The 23082-nt window shown below is 40.8% G+C and overlaps 1 protein-coding gene across 1 annotated transcript in view; it reads left to right on the top strand.

Annotated features, from left to right (window-relative positions):
• nrm (neuromusculin) overlaps nt 1-23082 on the top strand; it is a 190094-nt gene that overhangs the window by 122345 nt on the left and 44667 nt on the right. Inside the window, exons 4-7 of the mRNA XM_065491022.1 lie at nt 381-548; nt 9725-9886; nt 16412-16584; nt 17075-17101. Coding sequence (XP_065347094.1) covers nt 381-548; nt 9725-9886; nt 16412-16584; nt 17075-17101 — 530 coding nt within the window. The remainder of the gene's footprint in view (nt 1-380; nt 549-9724; nt 9887-16411; nt 16585-17074; nt 17102-23082) is intronic.

Below are 23082 nucleotides of genomic sequence, written 5' to 3'. Positions count from 1 at the left end.
AGCGATCTATTTTTACGTGGCGGAGGACAAGGATGTTCTGATTGGCCAAAAAAGCGTCTACCACCGCCGAACAATTAAAACCAATCAGAAAGAAAAATTATTTCGCTTTTCAACAGCGCGTAACTCGCTGAATACTCAAAACGGGTTACTGAATCTCCTTGGAGAAAAGAAAACTTTGTTTTTCAACCATCATCCTGTTGAAAGAATACAATTTTTTAATGGTGCGCTTCCCTTGTTGGTCGACACACATGGAAATTATTCCACCAACCTCAATTCTCTTGAATGGACACTTTTTGTTGCGATTCTCCACGTTTGTTTCCCATCCCATTTCAAACAATTCTCCGCATGATTTAACCCTCGGTCTTTCTTGTCTGTTGCAGTCAAGCCAGAGTACGTCAAAGTTTTCAACGAGGACGGCAGCGAAATCAGCAGTTCGATGCTAATTGGTCCGTTCCAAGAGGGACAAGAACTGAAACTAAGTTGCCAATCCGGAGGTGGAAAACCAATTCCAGATATTACTTGGTGGAATGGCACGCATAAATTACCTGGTAAGTACACACGCCTTATCTAGGCGAACACCCTCTCACATCCCTTCACGGCCCCGTCACAATGCATCATTAGCGCCGCGCAGCTCTTCCGCAACTTGAATGTGCGGTCGATCGTTGTAATGAGTCGAATCGAATCAGACACTGAATTGCGTTGTGCTGTATTTTCGAGGTGTGCTATCTTTCAATTCTTTTTTCTATTCGATTTCCAATTTTTTCAATATGCAGTAAAAAAGGCGGCGCAAATTAAAAAGCCAAGCCGGCGCGCCTGCCTTTTGGCTAATCTTAATAAAATTCATAATGCACATTACACACTCCTCGATACGCGCCCATATTGGAAAATTGAATATCTTCGAGAGGCTGCGTGTGCGATCGATTCGCTTTTATTCGCCAGAGAGCAACTCGAGTGCTGCACCAAAATGCTGCTGCTTTTCTTCCAAGCCGCGGCATTCTAACAGACGCAGCGTGCTCAATGCTCATTTTCCAGCATTTTACAAATCTTCAAATAAAAATGAGCTAGATATTTAACTAAATAAATCATGATATTTTGAACTTTCTGGTCTTTAATAAAGTTTTCCTTGAGTATTACGAACATATCGTCAGTGGAATTATTTTTAATTCGCTCAAGGGAAACAATCTGTTAGAAACAGGTTCAAATTTACAAACACTTGGCATAATATTGCGACGTCATCAATGATTGAAGGAGGCAAATATTTATATATCTTAAAGTGGACATGAGCTGCAAAATTCTGAAAAATAATTTTCACCTCTACCTTAAATATGATGCTCTGAAAATTGAGTTGGAGTTTAATATTTCCCCGCAGGTTTTGCCATGTAAATTTGGGAGAAAATCGGACGCAAAATTTTGATGTAAATCAAGCAGTGAGCACCGTATCCTAATTGAAAATCACGATTTATTCCACCAAGAGGGAAATTTAGCTCATGATTTGTTCACCCTTTTATTGGTAGCAACGAGACGAATCAAATTCAAGCAAAAAATCGTTGACGGTATTAACCATTTAATTTTTATATATATTTTGCATATTCTGAAATTTAACGCTTTTAATATAGGTCCTAATTTGATTGATACACTGAAGTGATAATTGCTAAAACTAACAATTTGGACGACCGCTAATTATAGTCAACAATTATTATAATATATTTCAATTCACTTTCAGAAGGCTATTTTTGCTTCTGTGTATTTGTTGTATTACTCTAAAAAACAATTTATCTTTTTACTTTTGATAATCTAAAAAATCAAACCTTGCTGCGAAGAAAATATTTACTTTTTTTGCAACATTGAGTTTCTTCATTTTATAGAAATAATTTTTTCCCAGAGCTTTCTAAGTCTTACTTAGTTTTTTTCGTGAATTTGAACGAGAAAAGCAGGAGAATGTTATTACAAAAATCGAGCTCTCTGTTGAGTGCACAATTGCGCAGAAACTTTGAGGCTATACTAATTCTCCTGCAAAACGCTGCTTGGCTCCACTCACTGCTCTTGTCGGCGGAGTGGACTGACCGTGGCCGCCGTAAAATTTTAGGCCCTTATGCTGAAAGCGTCGTTTTAGATTCACTTGACCGCAACAGAAAATTGCCACCGCCGTTCTCGTCCATAATGGGGCCGGCTCTCCATTTGCTTTTCTTGGCTCGCTTCTATTTCATACACACAGATATCGGCTGCGGATGTTACGAAAGTGCGCGCGCGGTAGGTGCTGTCACTTTGCTCCTTTGCCGCTGCTCTAAGAGCCTTAAAGGCCCGGCCAATTTTGCCAGATAAAATACAAGATTGCAAACGGTTATTACTCGCCGGTCGTAAAACCAGAGAGTATACATACTCTCTCAGACTAGGTGTGTTCCGGCAAGCTGGGTCGAAATTAATGTTTTCCTTATTTTTATTCGCCTAGTTACTGCTGATAATGGACTCTAAATTTCCTCCACTCGCAAGCAGCGGCCCGAGTGCTCCTAGCAGATTTATTACAGCATGATCACTATCGTCATGATTATATATGGAACAAACAGTCATATAACACGCTTTTAGCCATATTGAATACAATGAGCTAAAAAATCTTGGCTGTGTTTAATTTTAAACAATCGATTCTAGAGGGTCGAATTCGGTTAGGCAGCCGAATCACTCGGTCTACAATTTGTCACGACGTGCCCAAAATCGGCGGAAACGTTAAAACTGCTAAGTTTGTTATAGCAAATAATAGTGCTGCAAGAACACCGGCGAGCAATGAGTGAAAGGGAGCAGTTCTCTAAAATTTTACTTAGCATTGATTGACATCAAGAGAGCAGCGCCACAGCGACAGTCAGCACAAGTGAAAAAGGCTGGCTGCTGGCTAACCTGCCTCTTGATGAGTCGCTTCTGCTGGCTGTAGCTGTGGCTCTGCTTTCTCGATCTGGCTGATCAGATCGGTCACCGGCGTTCTTGTGGCAATTTTTGCTAATGTATCTTCAGACTAAAAACCGCCGAAGAAACGGGTTTTACGTTTCCAGAGATTTTTGACAGGTCATTTCGAATAGTTGATCTAGTGATTCAGCTGCCTAGCCTAATTTGACCCTCAAGATTCGATTAGCACAGTTAAAAATGAAATTCTAGTGCCACTTTGAAGAGAAGAAAATTCAGCTTGAGTGAATAAGGAGTAAATTGATACGCAGGAAGCTCGAAATCGATTTTATACTGCCGCGAAAAGTTTGCAGCGTAAAATCTCACCAAGAGAAAGAAACGTCGACGCACTTAAAGTGGCTATGAAATTTATTTTGCAGCGTCTTTTATTCTTTTTTACTGCCAGCCTGGATAAGACAGAAAGTGATATGTGGAATGAAGAGCGCGCGCAGTTTTCTCCGCCTCCGCCAGGGGATGATGAAATTCCGAAAGTATTTTTTCTCAGCAGCTTAGGCTGAGCCACAAGTTAGTCTTTAGCCCCTCAGACGTGCAACTAATGAAATTTTTCTATGATACCGACTGCCTCGCGCTGAGTGTTTTCCCCTCTAGCTGCTTTTTTTCTAGCCCAGCGATAAGATGAAAGCGTGCGGCGCGAGCGCAAAAAGCACCTTTTCCTTCACATATCATCATCAGAACCGCACACACATACACACTTCTCGTCGGCCTGCTATTGAGTGAGACGGGGGCTGCTTCCATCACGCCCGCCAGTCTGTTATTTTTGCTCGAGAACTCGGTGACTTTTCGCCATCACTTCTCGCTTATATAGCTCTGATACATTGTTCGACTGCGAATCGATTGGCTTAAATCTCTTAGCCTCGAGATTAGATTTGGAGTGACGGCAGTCAATATTTCCTTGCTTTTCTTGTTCATTGGAACTTAAATAGGCTCATGAAGATTGATATAATATGAGAAAAGCTGACAAAATAATAGTGAAGCAAACTCAACAAAATTTACACCAGAATCTACTACTTATAGGTTGCGCCATGAAAGTTTTTCTGACAAAATATTAATTTTTTACGGGAGATTCGGGACAGTTTTGGAAAAAATTTTAGACCTCAGTATCTCATTCCCAAATCTTGCGGGGTTCTTACCATCAGAATTGCAAAAATACCCAGCGGTAGACTTTTCTTGACCTCCCCTAACCAGTTGAAGGGGTATTAATATTGAGGTTTCTTAAGTCCGACAATTCATCAGCTGTGAAAACTTGTTTTTTACTAGGCTCTTGAAAACATTATTTAAGTGATTTTATGCAGTTTCAATAGCATAGACTGGCAAATTTCATTTAAATCCAACTGAGAAACACATTTTTTAATTAAAGAAAGCATCTTAAGCAGTCTAAATGGGGGAAACGTTTTTTAATTCAGCAAAACATGGAAAATGATAACTTTTCGATGACACCAAAAATACCATCACAGACCCAAATTAAATCATAATTTTTAACTAGATGATTTTCGGTAATTTCAAAATTTTAAAAAAAAATCTAAGAAAACTTGAAAATGAATAAAAATACTTAAGGAATACACGGTATAACTCAAACTAAATAAATCTTTGTTGTTTTACATATAAATTTAATCACTTGCCTTTGTGCTTAAAATTTTGACGTATATTTGACGTAGAATTAACCTCTAATCTTCCAATATTTACTTGAATGAGAATAAACAACATTATAAATACATTTTCCTCTGTAAAATCCAATGTCAGTTAAAATCGAGCCAAATTCATTGACTGGTAATGAAATCATTTAAAGACAAAAAGACCAGTTCACATAATCATCCGAGTTGAAATGATTGTAACAAAGCAGGAGAAACCTCACTGATGTGTATTATATCCGCGAGCGTTTCAACAAGAGGTGAAGCGAGCCAATCAGCCAACTCGCTAACAAGCTTGTCAGACAAAGGCAGGTAAACTTTTAGAAATCAATTTGAACACCGCTCAAAGAGCAAAATTCTGTTCTAAATTTAACCATAGAAGGTTGGACGAACCGAAGCGCGAATAAAATGCACATACAACAAGTTTGGTCGGTGGGTGGAAACACTGGTTTGCTCACTTGTCACGCAAACTTTGCGAATAATCCGGCAGCGCACAAAGGTGGTCGGACAGCGCACAGTATTGGCGAAGTTGCAGTGCAAAAAGGTAGACGAGCGGTTTGTGCCGCCGCCCGCCGCCGGGCAAAAAGTTGGTGTATATTGCTGCGGAAGCAGCGAGGCGATGCACTAAATTGGCGCATGGGGCAAGGTGTTACTTGTTTGAGCGAATTTAAGGTCGTCCACGCCGCAAGATTTATTGGTTAACACGGCGTGAAAGCAGCCTGCTCCAACCGAGCTGTACGTAAAATTTAGCGCCGCGCGCGCCGGGCGACTAATTACCCGTCTGTAAACTCGCCGCGTTAGTTTCATTTAGAGCGCAGCGCTCTGTATGTTGCGGTTTGCAGACGAGTGCAAGAGATTCGCCGCGAAGAGATAAGAAGAGGCCTCAATTAAAAATGCTAATATTCGGAAGCTCATGAAAAGCAGCGTGCAGGCTCGTGAATAAATAACGACAGCGCCCAGCCTCTGCTGCCACTTATGCAAATTCCGCATCAAAAGCCGTGCATGTATGCCCGCCCGCCTGCTTTTTTCAAATATCCGCCATTCACGCAGCGTACCCACCTTTCGTTATGCTTTTCGAGCGACTCAAGCACGGATTTCACTACATCGTCAGCCCTGTTAAAAATTCAGACGAGCACGGCAGACGGATGAATTCTGCGCCGATCGGCGAATGGGGAAAACCATCCCACGTGAGAGAGGTAGAATGGGGCACTCATGGAATCGTGAGTTACATTCAGGGCCACAAATGTTGAGATTTGCGATGAGAGAATCAATGCTCAAATTGTGGTGATGGAATTTTCATAATCCTTTCAAATAAATGATAAAAAAATCAGCAGGCAGGCAATATTCTGAGTTCTAACTTTCTGAAAGTTGAATTGGAAAATTATTTATTTAAGGAAAAATGTTTTACCTAAATTACGTAGTTTCAATTCCCTTTGAGTGTTGTTAGACGAGAAGAATTAAATTTTGAAATAGGGAGTAGTTTTCCAGAAAATTATAAAATTAGACGTGCTACGTGTCGCAAAAAGCACGGAATAAATCGTCACCAATATTTCAAGGTAATGGATTTAATAGTTTGATTGAAAGAATTGAAATGTGATTTAAAATTCATGACTCTTGATCATTTGAAATAATATTTGATAATCTTTTTTTCACAACCCTATAAACTGATCCGACTTGTAAGCCAATGTATATTGTTGCAATTAAATATACATTTTTTTAAGTGTTGAAACGAAATCATCAGATATTTTAATGAAATAAAAATGAAAAAAAGGAAAATTAATATTTTTCTCGTGATTTTCCTGTCTATCTCCTCTGTCACTGAAAAAGTTAATCAATGAGAGCATAAGCAAAACACGCGGTTACGGCAGCCTTACAGAATTTCCCTCTAGCACCGCGTAAGAAGCATGCTATATTTGTTTGCTAAGCGTTCACGCGGAAAGGGCATACGTTGAGTACACATACACGCACGAGGCGTAATTAAAGCTAGCGACGGACGAGTTTAATGCATGTGCGCGGCCCAACTTGCTTTCTCTGCGATGTCGCACGCACACAAGCCGCAAGAGTTGTGCGCGTCTCGCGTCTTCTGCGACCTACCAAAAGTCAGTGTGACACAAGCTATTAACCAAAAGCCGTCGCGAGCAACCAGATTGCACCCTCCACTGTACCTCCATGAAATTAGAAAGCACTTTGAATATAAATTACCTTCTCACGACTCGCAAAGCCACTGTTCTCTCTATTTCTTCAGTCGCAGAAATTGTTTTCCCACAAGGCTGTCGAATTTAAATTGGCTTTTCAGAGATTTCGCTGATTTTGTTTTTCTATGAAGTACGAAAGTGAAAAATTACTTCATATAAAATAGAATGCAATAAATAAATCATCCAAGTATGTATAAACTTGGCTGACCACTCTTTGAATTTCAAGAAAAATATTTTGAAAAGAAAAACAAGTTTACGACTATTTCAGATAAAGCATGGGTAGGACTTGCATTCCAGTTTTGATCCAAAACTATTGTATTGCAACTCTCCAAAAGAGATTCAAACTATTTTATTTAACAAAGCAGTCTCTATATTTCAAAGACAGTATAACGTTTCATTCACACAAAAAAGGTTCTAAAATATCCCACAACCCTTTTGTGAAATAAAACACAGTCGTCTCGTTCGCCTCGAGACTAAGTCACTAACGTAATTGTGACTATTTGGCTTAAATTCCACTGTGTTGGTCGAATTACATTATTATTCGCGCGCGCAAGTGTAGCAGACAGACGCGTAGCAGTGCAGGCAGATAAAAATTTAGCTTTTGCGCAACTGTGTATTTGATTAAAGTCGTGCTTGCAAGGGGAATTTAGATTTCGTGCTCGATTACACTGTGCGCCATACATCTGCGTTTGTTTTAACCCGCGTGCGAGTGGAAGAAGGCTGGAAGAAGGCGAGGGCGGCGGGCGGCCGGTTCTCCAGGGGCGGATCTGGCCGCCCGTTCAAGGCCCATTTAATGCCGCCTCCGCTGGGCTTTGCTGCCGCCGCCGTGATTTCCCTCAAGTCTTGTGTGTGTGTGAACACCATCCGGTTGGCCGAGTCAAAATCCACGTTTCGTTTGCAAATAGGTGTGTAGGCCCGGCTTGACAAAAAAAAAGGGGAAAGAGAGGAATAAGAGAAGGAAAAAAAGAATTTTCTGGAGCGCATCGTATCGAGTATTTTCTTTTCTGTAAAAGTAAACAATCGATAAACTGTCACAGCTCTAAATTTTAAAAATTGTTAAAAACAAATATTTGGGTTATATACTGAGTTTTTGCCACTTTTTCTTTTTTCAAATTCCAGAGCCCCTGTTTCAAAATTTCCGCGTCTTCTCAGTAAAAGTGTCAATTTAACGATTTTTCCCGTGCTCACTTTTTCCTTATTTAAATTTTCCGGGGAACCATGCGCCCAATTCAAAATTCCCCACAAATCATGCACTCTTCCCATGGACACTGCTTACAGAAAATCTGGTGGAAAGGTTTTCGATGATATACAAAATTGCAAAATTTTAAATTAAACGCGTAATTTTCAAACGGTTATTCTGATGACATCGAGTATCTATCATTTTAAGCGAAAAGAAACCAGTGACTCTTTCCCTTGTGGCATTTGGAAAAAATTTAACGGATTATATAATTATTATTTACAAAATCAAATATTAAACATTGATTTTTGCTAGTTGTAAGACACCGATTAAAAGAATCGAATATTTTGCAAATTCCTACAGTCTCACCCTCGATCAATGTTTTAAATCAAACCGAAAAAGCTTTTAGAAAATTATATTAATTGCTCAGAGTGTAGTTTACCGGAGCAGACAGCTGATTGATAAATGAAGTTTAGCATGGAAAAGCAGGGAATTAAGGCAGCGCGAGTGAGCTCGGCGGAAGCCACAAACTAAATCTGCCCCTTGCCGGTGCTCAGTCATTCGGCGCGCAGGCTGGAATATCGCATTAGAGGTCGAGCCGGCGGGGTCTCGTGTGTGCAGTAATACGCGCAGAGAGTCGTTTCTTGACACACAGCTCGTGGTGTATCTTGTTAGCGTGCGATGCAACCATCTTTCTCCCCGCCCGAGAGAGAAAACACCTACATTATCTACTTGCTTAGGTGTGTTGCTCGAAAAGCGCCGCGCCCTGCGCCCCGTATGACTCGCAACCATCAATCACGAAAGCCTGGCCGACGCATAATGTGCAGAATTAGACGAGGCAGCCTCGATCTTTCCACCCGACGCGCACGTGTGTCTATTAAATTTTGACACCTTCACGCGTAATTGATTTCAGCCCCATTTTTTACGGTAATCCACTTTTATTAAAGCATATCTCACGCTCTCAATTCGTGGGATTAGGCATTCTGCTGAATAATTGCCTTAATAATACGCAATTAACGCCCTCGAGGCTTTTGGGGGTCGTCGGGGCCGATTATGCTGCGCGCTGCAGCATCGTACGTGCAGCGCGTTTGTCGAGATTATACGAAGAGTTTAGTCTCCAGCAAGCCTCATTAATTGACAAACCAAAGTGTCGCATTCAATTCCGCTTGTGGCGGATAACTTTGAGGGATTAGCACCGGAGTGAAAATGGGATCAACGCTGCACGATTCGCCACTCGCCCCCCCCCCCCCCCATCCTCCCAAAGGAGCCGTGTGCCCGGTGACGCGGCAACAAAGCTCACATCTTCCTACATAATTCATCGAAATTGGCTCCTCCTCCCCCCATCGAATCCCTATTTAACTGTTCAAGCATTGAAGTGTATTTCTGGTATTTCTTGGGCTTGAATCTCTTACCTTGGCCATATTTTTTATCTCTCTCCAACTGATAGTTTATTATTATTATAAATTATTTTTTTAAAGTTAATGGGGCCGAAAAAAATATAATTTGATTTATGTGAAGTTTGAAATTTTTAGTTTCAAAAGCCGTTCTCTTTGTCCAGCGGTTGGCACCTAACGCGGAGATCGATTCCAAAAATTTAGGACAATATGATATTAAGATTTTTTAGCTTCACGCTTGAAAATCATACTTTTAAATTCTTCGACGTGACCAACAAAGGAATTAAGATATTCAAGAACTTAAAAATTATTTAAGTGTATAAAAAGTAGAGTTTCTTTTTAGCAGAAATGTAAAAATTTGCATTTATTTTTTTGCAGGTGCCTTCACTGCCGACCCAGGCTCCAACGGAGTGGGCACCGGCGTCAACAGACTGCAGATGACCCTGAGCAGGGGTGACCTTGGTGCAAAGTACGAGTGCAGGGTGTCCAGCCGGGCCCTGAGCGCGCCGCTCGTCGTCTCCGTTGAGGTCGACGTCAATGGTGAGTCGGTTTTTGGCATTTTCCTTTCGCGTACGTGTCTCTACCACTGATATTTCTGGTGTTGCTGACATTATTATTAGCACCGGCGAGCGGTTTATTCGGCCTGACAGCACAAAAGCAGACAAAACTATAAGCCCAGTGTTTTGCTGCCGGTCTCAGACAAGCAACTTTATTTTATTTCATTCCCTCCTCGTCGTCGTGTGTCTTTTCCCTGGAGTAAAAAGCAGAATGACCGTAGACACGCCCACCGCTCGCGTGACTGAACTCTAAAAAGAAGACCTAACCCGCCGAATTGTGAGATCGCGCGAGCACCGATTATGGGTGTGCGTTTAACTGTGGTGCCGAATCAGGCCTTTGACAATAATTTTACTGAGAAAAGTCACGTCTCTTTTTAAGAAATGACAAGATAAAGGACGAAATCAATGTAAAAAGTAAATTTTGTCTACACACAAAAAACCTGTATATGTAAATTGAATACTCACCTGAACCGCCCCTGGTGGAATCATCGGTTGAAAATAATATGATTAATCAAGAATGCTTAATTTAGAAATTTGCTTTCATCCATTGAAGATTCGTAGACTACCGAGAAACAATGCCTTTTTGTTTCTGCTGGTACGAATTTTAGACTTTCCCCCAGGCGTGACTGCCTAATGGAGATTTAATTACCTCGTAAAGCCGACTAACTCGACGTGACAATCAGGCCCGCCGTGTTGAAAAGCACATGCAATGCGGCAAAAGTCACGATTTCGGCCTGGCCCTGCTCCACCACCTGATCGCTATCTTCAGCTCGCCCGCCTTCCTCCCCATTCCTTACTTCCCGCAGTTTGTTATCACACATAAAGCATCTTTTCTCCTCGCGAACACAATACGTTTGCCACAATAGTTCCTCCATCAAGAAGAGGCAGCCATTTTTCCCACTCGAAATTCAGCCAAGTGTCAAACGCGGGCGGCAATTGAAGTGTTTCGCCTGTTGCGGCTTTTGTCTGATTGCGCCGAGTGTGGTGTCAGTCGCGAAATATGTGTTCGTCTCGAGTGCTTTTCGCTTTCGTCTGCGCTAACACTTTGTCACCAGCACACATCTATGCTTGAGAATTCACTTCTTGTCTCACCAGCATAATGATATTAATCAGTATTGTCAATATTTGCTGAATACGAGCTTCAAATTGATTTCTTGCAAATTAGGATGATTTTAAAATCTTTGCTGTCGTTATTACTTTCATTGGTGGCTTCAGAAATCAACAACGTGTAAATCAAAACATTCGGACATTAAAGCTTTCTCGTTCAAGAGTTAATTTTTTTCATCTAGATTCTTCAGGTTCTTTTTACACCGAAAGCTGGCAAAAATTCCTCTCAGTGCGAATTTGCACGGTTGACTGTTCTGAAATTGTCCGTTTTGAAAGCATTAAAGTGTCAGAGCAGGTTGTTGTTGTTGTGTCATAAGAGAGAACGTGCGTTAAGAGTGGCGAGGAAATCGATTTGTCTCTGGTGGCGAGTGCAAATGTACACGGATACATTTTCCGAACGAATAAACAGGGACGTGTCGTGCTGGAAGAAACCCCGCAGCTCTTGATGAGAACAACATGAAAGCAGCAAGAGAGAGAGAGAGAGCCTTGGTGGATTCAGCTAACCACAGTGAGCGCTGCCATTATTGTGTATGATGTAACCGCTCGCTGTTTAATTTCATCCCCAAGGCTGCCTTTGCCACGGTCTTTCTCTCTGCTGTTGGCGGCGCGGATAATGAAATCGTGCCAGCCAGACATAAATACGAAACGCATCCTCTCCCTCTCTCTTATCGCGGACAAAATCTTAATGGCGCCGATCCGCAAGGGGAATCCGAATGCGAAATGATTTAATAACGCTGCGCAGCATTTTCGTTTTCACTTTGAACGCCGTAATTGCGAATTCAGAGCGGAGATGGCATCGAATCGATTTTATTGTTCCCATTGTTCCCACTCGAAAAGTGGTCTTTCTCTGCAAATCAGAACAATTATCTTTTGCCGCGCGCGAGGAAACGTTTCAATCAACACCCGATCGCTTTAGTCGCGCGTTTCAAACTTTGAAAGGCGCGTATGTGAGTGTAAATTACTGCTGCTGACGATATATTCATTAGAGCTGAGGCATTAAACAGCACCAAAGCTAAAGTGATGAATGAAAATATAAAACAGACGAACGAAACGCGTAAACACGGCTGTCAAATTTATTGCTCTGAATCTAAAAGGTACGTTTAATGAGTTCAATTCATGATGATTGAACACGTCTGAATGAACACAAACACATTATAAACATGAAACTAGTTCAATATCATGAATCATGACATTTCATTAACAAACACTTTCAGTAACACTGGAATTTCATTTATGAGTGTCAATCGATTCCAGAAGGTTTAATTAGTTTTTGCAACCGAATAACTTGGTCGACAATTCGACATGATGTGCAAAAAAATTGGCGGAAATGTTGTGTTGGCGGTTATCTGTCTAAAGCTAGCAAAAAGTTCCCTAATATCAGGAACGCTATAGACCAATCAGAGAAGGGCTGTTTGACGTAGCGATGGCCTAAGATTGAGACGGAAGCGCCACAGCGACAGCCAGAAGAAGCGATTCAAGCGACAGCAGCCAGCTTTTTGTCGCTCCCGCTGACTGTCGCTGGCGTCTGGATCTTAGGCCATCGCTTCATCAAGCACTTCAAGCAGCCAATCAGTGAACCGTTCTCTTCTCTGATTGGTCACAGGCGCTCTTGTGTCACATTTTGCTAGGTTCGGACAAAAAAACACTAAATTAACGGTTTTTTGGTTTGTTTGGCACGCTGTGTCATATTGTCGATCGAGTGGTTTAACTGCTAAACCTAACTCAACCCTCAGGAATCGATTGAAACTTTTTGTTAGTAATTTTCCAAAACAACACAATGTCAAATGAGCCATTTCCCTTTACTGTTGAAGGAAAACTCTGATACTTTCCTTGTCCTTGATATCACGAGAAGCACTTGCACGTTATTTACACAGCTTTATTGTACGAATACAGAATGTGTCGTTCGCGTTTAGCTGCAAGTGTAGTGGCAAAAAGTATCTAAGCACAAAAGCGACACACAAAGCGTTATATTATTGTCGACGAGAGAGGATAACAAAATGCTGCGGCAAAGTGGCTCTCTGGCGTATACAATGGACGCGATGACGAGAGGAAAGCACCGGAATATGACACCATATAGCCGACTGGACAGGCCCTCTGCTAATTTAAACCAAAATTGAAAGTCGTGGCTGATCTTGCGCGTAATTAAGTTAGTGGCACGCATTCGAATGGCCATAGGCTTGCGCAAACAACGCTCCTTGAGCAAATAGCAGAATGGGCGGGCGGGTGCGCAGGGGGTGTTTGACGACACACCAAACAACGCCCAGCTAGGAAAACAAGCCTTGGCATACCTGGTGCTCAAAGGGTCGGCCGGGAATTTGTAATGCCGTCTAATTTGCATAATGCAGACCGAGGATTTATTGAGTTGCAAAAGGCACGAATCATGCGCACGTGGAATTAGATGTGCTCAACTAGCAGCGATAAATTATGTCGCACATACTTAGCACGTTAGGCTCCTTTTAGCCTCCCGCCCCGCACACTCGCAACTTGTTCAACAATATTCTCGGCCGACTTTAATTCTCCCCCTGAGTTTTAAATTGCACTACAACTTTCTATGCTGAGATGCAATGACCTACATGAATATTAATTTTGATGCTCACTTATTTTTCTGAGGGTTAATCTTATCATCATAAGGCGCAGGGTTAGGTATTTTAAATTGTCAAAAGTTTTTTTCCTCAATGTCTAATTTACTTTAAGCCACTAAATGAGCATAAATTATGCAATTTAAAGACTCCTAAGCAACTCTTTAAACCATCCATACCCATCTAAATGAACCTTGAACTTATCTGAAATCCTGAAATTTGCTCTAAATCGTTCATTTATCTGGTTTGGTTAATTTTTCTCCGTTCAAAAGATTTTTAAAGTTTTTGAGTTACTTTTGGCACCTTAAATGCTTAATTATATAGGAAAAATGTGAGTCACATATTTTGGTATTCCAAATAAAGCTTAGATTTTCAGCTAACCATCTCTAATTTTTTATTTTGTCGCGCATTTCCACGATCACTGAATTTTAATAATATTATTTTATCATTATTCCAATCAACAGGGAAATTTAAATGAATTTAACTCCTGCACACCAGTCTGCATAAAGAGAAACCTTTCAACTGGCTCATCAGCCTTTTCCGCATGCAGTATATATATATGGTACATTTACACCAGAGCCGCAGGTCTGTTTTCATTTGGAAAAAGGCACAATCCTAATGTTTGCACGACAATAGAGTTAGTCGGGTGCGCTCACTCTCTGTTTGAGAATTGGATTCAAAGCGTGTTTGTTGCGCGCGAATGTTGAAATAGGTCGCATCAATCAAGCCAATGAGTTTGTAAATAACAAATAAGTCAACTCACAAACACGCCTGTGATTAATTAAAAAGAAGGAGCGCGAACGGAGGGCATTCAAACATGGAAATTAATTGAACGCGTGCGAGCGCACAAAAGGTTAACTCGGTTCTCGGTTAATGATCTAGTTCTGTTCTATCGCAAGTTCACTTTGCGATGCGTTATGGAGAAGTTGCAATTAGTGTTCACAACGCACTTTGTCTGTGAGTTCATCTGAAAGCAATTATTTTTTACTAGTCATGCTACGCTGAACAATAAGTGACAGAAGTTAAAGTGTGCGAGATAATATGATTTAAAAATATTTTTTAGTTCATTTCGATTACAATTGTTTTAAATTTAATATCAATTCATTGTCAACAATTTGGTTTCGTAAAAAATTACGTAAATCTCCATGTTTCAATTGATTTAACTTTTTTTGTGAAAATTTGTTTAAGAAAGGTTCCAACTTGCATAATTGGGATTCTATTCAGATATCTCCACTGACAGGACTATCTCGCAGATAAAATAGTGGCCATTCGTCCAACTTAACCTCCCTCAATTGCATAATTTTTGGGCCACAGTTAAGCAATCTATCTCAAATTCAATTTATTCATGCACCAACTGCGGACCAGCCGGAAAACCCTGAAAGCCGCCATCTAGCCTGTCTGATCAGCTGAAGACAAAAACAGTTCGCTTACTTACCATGCTTAAATTGAGTGCCTTTGTGTTTATCAAATAACAAATGACGCATTTGCCATCTGCAAGACGAAATACAGTACCCTGCGTGATGTCAGTCACCGCACCACTCCTTTTCCATGACAGTTTTTCCCGCCAATATGCACTCTGTATGGTCCGTTATGACCTTTTTAAACAAAAGAAAATTCCTTCTCCTTTTTATTTGGGCTTTCCGATAGAAAAACATTTACGTTCGCTCGAGACACAAACGGAGAATATGGTGAACAAAGACGAAAACGCTGAGGCTGGATCTAGTGAACGTGCAGGCAGCGAAAATCTTGCGCTCCAATTCCAGTGGCCAGCCATCAATTCCGTGCGGAGCAAGTGCCAGGCAAGGATTTATTTTTTGCGTCAGCCGTGCTAATCCAAACAATGGGCGGCCGGCGAAAATAAACAACACAAGCAGCGAAATGGCGGAGCGAACGTACTGTATATATGTCGACGCTGCGAACCACCTTGTTAACGCTTGAGGTCACGTACTAATTAAATGTAGGATGCTCATGCCGAGTAAAAATGAGCACGCGGCGTGCCGGAGAGAAAAATGCTGGCGCACTTTATTATATCGGATTTGCAGGCGCTAATGGGGAAAAAGCAGTAGAATAGCCTTTGCAGCACAGTAATATAATAGCTTTTGCTGCAACGCACTCTTCCATTGTTATGGCAACTCGGGGAAAAAGTATAACTTTTTTTATTATATTATTTCTTAAAATCAAAGCGAAAGGATATTTTCATTATTTTATAATAGAGGCTTCTATATAAAAAGAGCATTTTTTCTTTTTACATCGGCTTTATCTCAAAATAATTTCCCCTTCATTAAGTATGAATTAAAACCTTTATATTAAAAAAATGCAAGACTTCATATAATTATTTGAAATAGAAAGGGACTATAAAAGTTGAGTGTTTCCCTGTTTTAGTATTCATACATAGGTTCCTTGGAAAAAATAAAAATTAAATATTCCAGTTCCAATCGATTGATAAATAGGATGAGGGATGACTAAAAACAAGCGATTTTTTGCTTCATATTTTCCATATTTTCTTTTATTTTAAATAGTGTCTTTATCGTTACGATCTTTTGAATGATCGGTTCCTAAGCGTTAAAAACATTTTATATATTTTTCTAAGTGTCTAATAGGCAAATTAAGAAAAATATCAGATTCGCACACTCCTCGATATTAAACACTTAAAAAAATCGATCACACCTTGTCAGCGATTCTTTAAAATAAAAAATGTCCTTTCAGTAAAAAAATGGTCACATTTTTCACTGGCTATTTTTACCTATGCAATTTTGTTCGCATTGACTGTTGATGAATGAATAATTGTTTTGTGTACATTGCGTGAAATTCTGTTGTTTCAGTGCGGCCGCTGCGGCTGGACCTTTCCGGCGTGGAGGAGCACGTGCACGAGGGCACTGAGGTGGTGCTGAGCTGTCACGTGAGCGGCGCCCGGCCGGCCGCCAACATTACATGGTACAATGGCAGCGAGCCCATCGGGCGCGACGCCACCGTCACAACGCACGCCGCCGTCCAGGTGAGCCTCCTTGTTACTCGTGCTGCAACCGCACCCCTCCCTTTTGAACGACGAGCCACCGTGTTTTTGGCTAGACAACCACCCGCCGCCCAGCCACCCCCGACCCTTGTTTCGTCGCTTGAACAAAAGCACTCCCGAAATTCACCATTTATCATCCTGTCATATAGTGAAAATCGAATTTTTATTGAAGCTAAGAGCGTTCTTTTTACTATTTGCTATAAATTCGGAACAAGAATCATATTCCTGCTTTTTTGAAATTTTAATGTTTTCCATTTCACAATCAAAATTTAATAAAAATATTCATTTTCCTCATATTTTCACGATTGATTGTGATTTTAAAAGTTTTTGTGCACCCCTTTTCCCTCACGTAAAACAACCGTCCCTGCAGAAATAATTTTTTTGTCACCCACACGGAAGTCAGCCCACCAAACGACCTTTACTGTTTCTGAAATCGTGACCCTCTCATGGACCTCTGTTCTCCCACTTACAGCAACCAAGCACAAAAATAGTCAAATCAGTGAGTACTCCCAACAAATACATACTGCTCTCCGTTGTTTGCATGCGCTGCGTTATTTATTCGTTTCTTCACGTTTCATTTGTGAATGATTTTGGAATGCCAAATGTAGATACTAAAACTGTGTTATTCATCACAAGAACTAAACTGTAAAATTGAGGAACTATCGATGAAAATCGAGACAACTAATTCGTAAAATATAAATTAATAATGTATAGGGAAGAAAGCTACTGTCACATGATTTGTTATAAAATTATTTAGCAAGAATATAGATCATTGAGGATCGGTCAAATCTTAAAAATATGAGAAACATTATGCAATGAAAGTGACGACTTTTAAAACATTTTAGCCTATCATATAGAGCTAGATTTTCTGTGAATGCAAAAATGGGATCTCATTTTATGAATAAAACAATATAAATTCGAAATATAATAATATCTAAAATTATAATTTACGTTATGTCAATTGGGATTATGTAGAACCAGTTATCGACTACTTCTTTCTGTGACCGCTTTGATGTTAGGACGATCAAAGACACCGATTAAATTAATCGATTATTTTTAAGAGGAAAAACGATCAGAAAAATGCCTAGTCTTTATAGAGAATTTAGCCAATTTTAAAAGAAGGCATGTGAAACAGAAAAACTAGAAATGTCCTGAATCAAGTAATCACTCGATATGCATGTGGAAGGAATTTTTTTCTGAATGCACAATTAAAATCCAGGTCAATCTTGAATCGGGAAGAGGGATCTCAAAAACCCAGTCACCAGAGTTTCAAGTGCGCTGTTTTAAATAATTATAATCCCCAGCAGCATAGCTAGCGTTTATGCTGGTGAAAGCACTCGATTCGGTCTCCAGCAGCGTGCAATAATAAATCGGGGGCGTTTACATTTACAGTGAACACGATGTTGGTGGCACTGCACTTTTCATAGCAGAATGCACAAAATCTTAAGCGATGTGGCGCGCGTGACTGCTTTCCGGTCTGCACTGCCGGATCGTAAAATTTTATTATATTTCCATACTGGTGCACACTCACATGGTCTGTTTATGGGGTCGCTTTTATGGAGGGCGCCACTGCAGGCTGGTGCATTAAAAATTTAATCAAGCGGACACACGAGAGCTTGTTGCATTTTAACCGATGGGCGATGAGCAACGGCGCCACTCTCCTACTTTGTCACGTATCGCAATCGACTCGAACAGCGTGGTTAGGCAATTTGTTGAGCTGAGCTGCGCTGCACGTTGCATACTCAATTTCACACACACACACACCGGCCTTCTTCTGCGATTAGACGAACGGCTTCGTGATTTAATTACACCACCCGTGCTTTTTGACGTGACCCACGGGTCGCCTGTTTAATCAGGCAGATTTCTTGTTTCCCAAACGACTAGGATTAATTAAAATGTCTCATTCATCCTTCACAAGCATTAAGAAGGAATAATGGCATTTTTGGTGATACATGTACGAAATTATTTTTTCAAATAAATTTCCTCGAGTTCATTTATTTATTGCTAACTTTTTTAAACGTGCAATAAATGCTCAGAAAAGACACTTTGCAATCTCTTCTTAATCAAAAAAAGAATTTGTAAAAAAGATGTAACAAAATCTCCAAATTTAAACAAAAACACCTGACTCTCAAGTTGTTGTTTTTAATATATATATGTTAAAAAAATATAATTTTAATATGAAGGTGAAAATCCTGAAAATTAGAGTACCCGTTGGAATTTTTGGAATCGGTGTCAACGTTAGTAGTCAAGCGCTGGGCAAAGAGAGCTGCTGTAGTGTGACTTGATCACTGCTGAGGTGGCAAAGATCGGGCTGCGTTAATTTTTGGACCTTCCTATTTTAAGCCAAACAATCGGCAAGGGAAAACAATCAATGCGTGTCCTGAACATCAGCGGCCATGACATTGATGACGTCACAAAATGGCCACTCGTTTATTTTTCCAGCTTTTGATGGAAAATAAGGCGGCCGATGCCAAAAATTCCAACGCTAGTCTGATTTTCAGAATTTTTCGCTTTACGCATATTAAAATATATTTTCCTTGACATCAATGCCCTTGAAGACAAGCTGTCATCCAGAGCATAATCATTTTATTCAACAAAAAATTCATTATATTTATTTTACTGTGACACACATTGTGCTTTACACATCCATCCCCTTTAATAATGAGACCCGCTCGTAAATTTAAAACGGCTATTGACTGCGTATTGCTCCTGTGGGAAATTATGCCACGTGGTTAGATCGGTTCAAAAATTTTAACTGCTTTCGCGCCGTCTAGGCCCGGTCTCGTTCGTCACGCAGCAAACGTCGCTACCCTTAAAACATAACTTTCTCGGTGTGCGCATTCAATTTAGCCGTCGAGGCGTCTTGCAAGTGCGATTATACGTTCAATTAAACTTGTGTGCATCGTAAAAGTTTGTGTGTGTCTCAGCTGCAACCGCCGGGCCGCCAACGTCCTTTTTATTTATGCGCTGCATATAAATTCGCGTGTAATATTAGGTTTTGTTATTACACCGACGTACAAAACAGTCTGTTTATTTGCACTAAAACTTTTCGGAATGGCCTGCATGCATGGCCTTATTCCGCGCTTATTTATGCCGGCATTACACACCGCGCGCGCTGGTAATGTGGCGAACACTCTTCTTTCCACTCGCTCGAACGCTAAATCAAATTAATGGTCATTTTATTTGCACACAGCCCGCTCGCTTAGCCAGCCTTATTAATTCACTTTGGACCCTCACACGTGCGCCAAAATATTTTAATGCACGACAGGTGCTCTTTTTAATTCCGAGCCCGCTACCGCTGCCGCTGAAATTAACAAACACGCGTTGCTGGGCCACTTTCATTCCCGGGGAAAATGTCTGCCCATACTCTCTGAGTGAGGGGTGTAGTCCTTGCCCACTTTGCTGCAATGCTCAAAATATTTCTTATTAAAAAAATTGTCTCCAAAAGGATTCAAAGTTATTAAAAAATTTATAAATTTCAAAAAGACACGTGGAAATTCTTTTTTAAAGCCTCGCTACTCAGCACATATTCCGTGTGCGATGATCTCACTGATTGTGAGTCCAAATAACATGGGGCCCGAGTGGCCGCAGAAGAGCTTTGGCTAAATTTGGCCATGATTCTCCTCCACGCACCAAGGTCTTTTATTGAAACGCGAGACATTTTGTCCCTAAAGCTGCTGGAAAGGTGCGAAAACAATCTAGTGGCGAGTCGACGCTGGTGCACCACCTAGCCCGGTGAGCTATTTGAGCATTTCCAATCGCTTACAACAAAATTCCCTCTTTAATTGTGAGCCACAAAACATATTTTTAAAGTCAAATTTCCATATGTAAACAAAATTCCTTTATTGATGAAATTGGTAAGAAAAATTGAGTTTTCGCCAAGAGGTTGTTAGTGGAGCACTCTGTTAATCATTATCAGCAAACAAATGCCATCGGCAGCTCATTAAAATCCCATTTCCATATCCAGCAAACGCCACATTGTCGAGCTGAAAGACAACGGAGAGCGTTCTCAAACACTGCCGTCAACAGCCGAATTAAATTAAGGACGCAAGTCACCATCGGCCGTAATTTCTAGAGAAGCTTTTTGTTCGGCCTGCAGAGGGGTTGATTTATTAGATGATCCGTATAATTAAGTTGATTGCTGGAGAGAAATGCGGTCGGGTCGCTTATTACATTATCATACTGCGGATGAGCCTCGATTTCAATTTTGCGGGGCCAAAAACTTGGTGGCCAAAGTTTCTTCACACATAGTTGGCGCGACTGATGTTTTTTACCTAGCTCTCGCAATGAAATGGCCGCAGGGGCGAATTCTCTCGGAGACAGCCAGCCCTACTCTTCGCCTGCTTGTGAGCTAACGAAATCAATATCGGTTGATACAGCCGACGGAAAATGATCTCGGCAAATGGAAGAGAAGGAGGAGCCGAACATATCAAAGCAGTCGCACTCGCACTCACTATGTGCTTCTTAAATACACATTATCAGACTTGACACGGAGAAGTGAGCTGCGACAAGTGCACACTTTGTATGCTGTCAATGAGGGAAGGATATAACTTTCAACTGCAGTCAGGAGATCAGATTTCCATCGGTTTTTCTTTCCGGATTAATTCATATCAAAATGCAAAAATCCCGTTCATGTTTAATTCAGACTGAAGAATGCAAAGATATATCTGATTTTAAGGTGGTTTCTAACCGTTAAGCATTTAATTTATTTTGCTAAATTGCCATTCAACTAAATTTATCAGCTTGTTTCTTTTCCTCTTAAAACGATACATAATCGATTGAAACTGTTGGAAAAATGAATGCAATTTTTTAAATATAAAAACACAACCACTAAATTCTCTGTGGACATCTACCACTGGAAGAGAGCGTGATGCTCGGGAATTTTGAAACGGGGGCGTGGTTCCCCAGAAAATGAAAAAGCTTGGCATATTAGGTCACAGAGCGCGGGAAAATCATAAAACATTAATATTTGTAACCATATTCCTGATTAAATGATCGACTTACTGATGTTGCAGGGGAACAACCATTTTTTTAAATATGCTTCGAAATGCTTAAAAACTCATTTTATGACCCGATCATCATGGCGGTCATGATAATCATTGCTCTGCTGATCCGGAATAAAATTACTTACGAATCTAAAAAGTGCCAATGATCAGTTTTGCACGTCCCTTCTTATCGTGCACACGGCAGAGGTCAAGCTGGCCCCTTTAGTGAGAGAGTAGGTAATTTATTCAATTCGTTCGGATCCGCGCATCTCCTTGCGAGGCCCCAACTTGTATGCATGCAAATTAGAAAAGGCGGCTGGCTCCCCTCGCCGATCGATAGGTTCGGCTTTTCGCCCAAACACGGGCCCCGGCAAACGGCAGCCGACGGCGCGGAAAGTTAAAAAATTTCCACCGACAATGAGAATATCAATCACGCAGGAAGCTGTAAAAGTTACGACGACGACGAACGAGTCTTGGCGCGCGCGGTATCTCATTTAATCTGGTCCAATTGGCCCGTTTCGTCGGCAGTAAAAAAAACGCACCGCCTGCCTGCTTTTATGTTCGGGATTTTTCGCATCGGCTATTTGTTTTGCTGTCCACATTAAGTATTTAATGCGATGCGACGAGGTTATATTTTAAAACTCTTTAAGCGTTGTAAAATGGGAAAATCTGTTCTTTTTACGGCCAGCCGCACGATTGGATTAAATTCATTTTTAAATGCGATTGGACAAATTGGAATTCATAATAGAATTATGATGCGCAGCGAAATTTAGTTTTCCTTCAAATCGATTGAGATCAGCTAAAGATATAGAAACCGTCACATAGGACATGAACTGCGGAGTATATTGACTCAATAAAGTCCCAGACAGATCTTGATAATGATAATTTAAGCCTTTGAGACGAACAAAGTCAATGTAGAGCAAATATATAGCGATTGCATCATCTGTGACGTCAAACTACGTATTGCATCATGTTGGTTTTCCATAAAAAATTTCGATCTTCAAAATTCACATCTCCCGACATTTTTTTAATGTTTTAAGATGGGGACAATGATCTAGTCTTTCATTTGCGGGTAAAGTTTGATTTTTATTTATAATTCGTTGCAATTACACAGATATACAATACTTTTCAATTTGCCGGATTTTTTAGCCAAAGTCTCGGCTTGTTTTGAGTATAGTTCCGAGTTTTACGCAAGGGAAAAGCAGGACAATAAATTTTTAAGCGTCGTGTCGGAGGTTTAAACAAAAAGAGCTCGGGGTCAACTGGTCTTTCTTTCCGTTTCGCGCTCGTCCCCGCTGACCGGCGACCACCAGTGGAAAGTAAGTAAAAACCCGAGAGGATTCTGGTGGCAAGGCCAGCCGGCCGGCCGACCGGGACTTTTGCTCATTGTGTCTGCGAAAGCCATAAATCGAGCCGACCAACACCAGAGACAGTTACAACCATACAGGCTCTAAATGAGGGTAAAAAAGCGGGCGAAGGAAGCTCCCTGCCTGCC

Source organism: Cloeon dipterum, chromosome 4 (genome assembly GCF_949628265.1).
Source record: "Cloeon dipterum chromosome 4, ieCloDipt1.1, whole genome shotgun sequence".
Classification (NCBI taxonomy): domain Eukaryota; kingdom Metazoa; phylum Arthropoda; class Insecta; order Ephemeroptera; family Baetidae; genus Cloeon; species Cloeon dipterum.
Note: the sequence above shows the minus strand (reverse complement) of the source record. Positions and strands in the feature narration are given on the sequence as shown.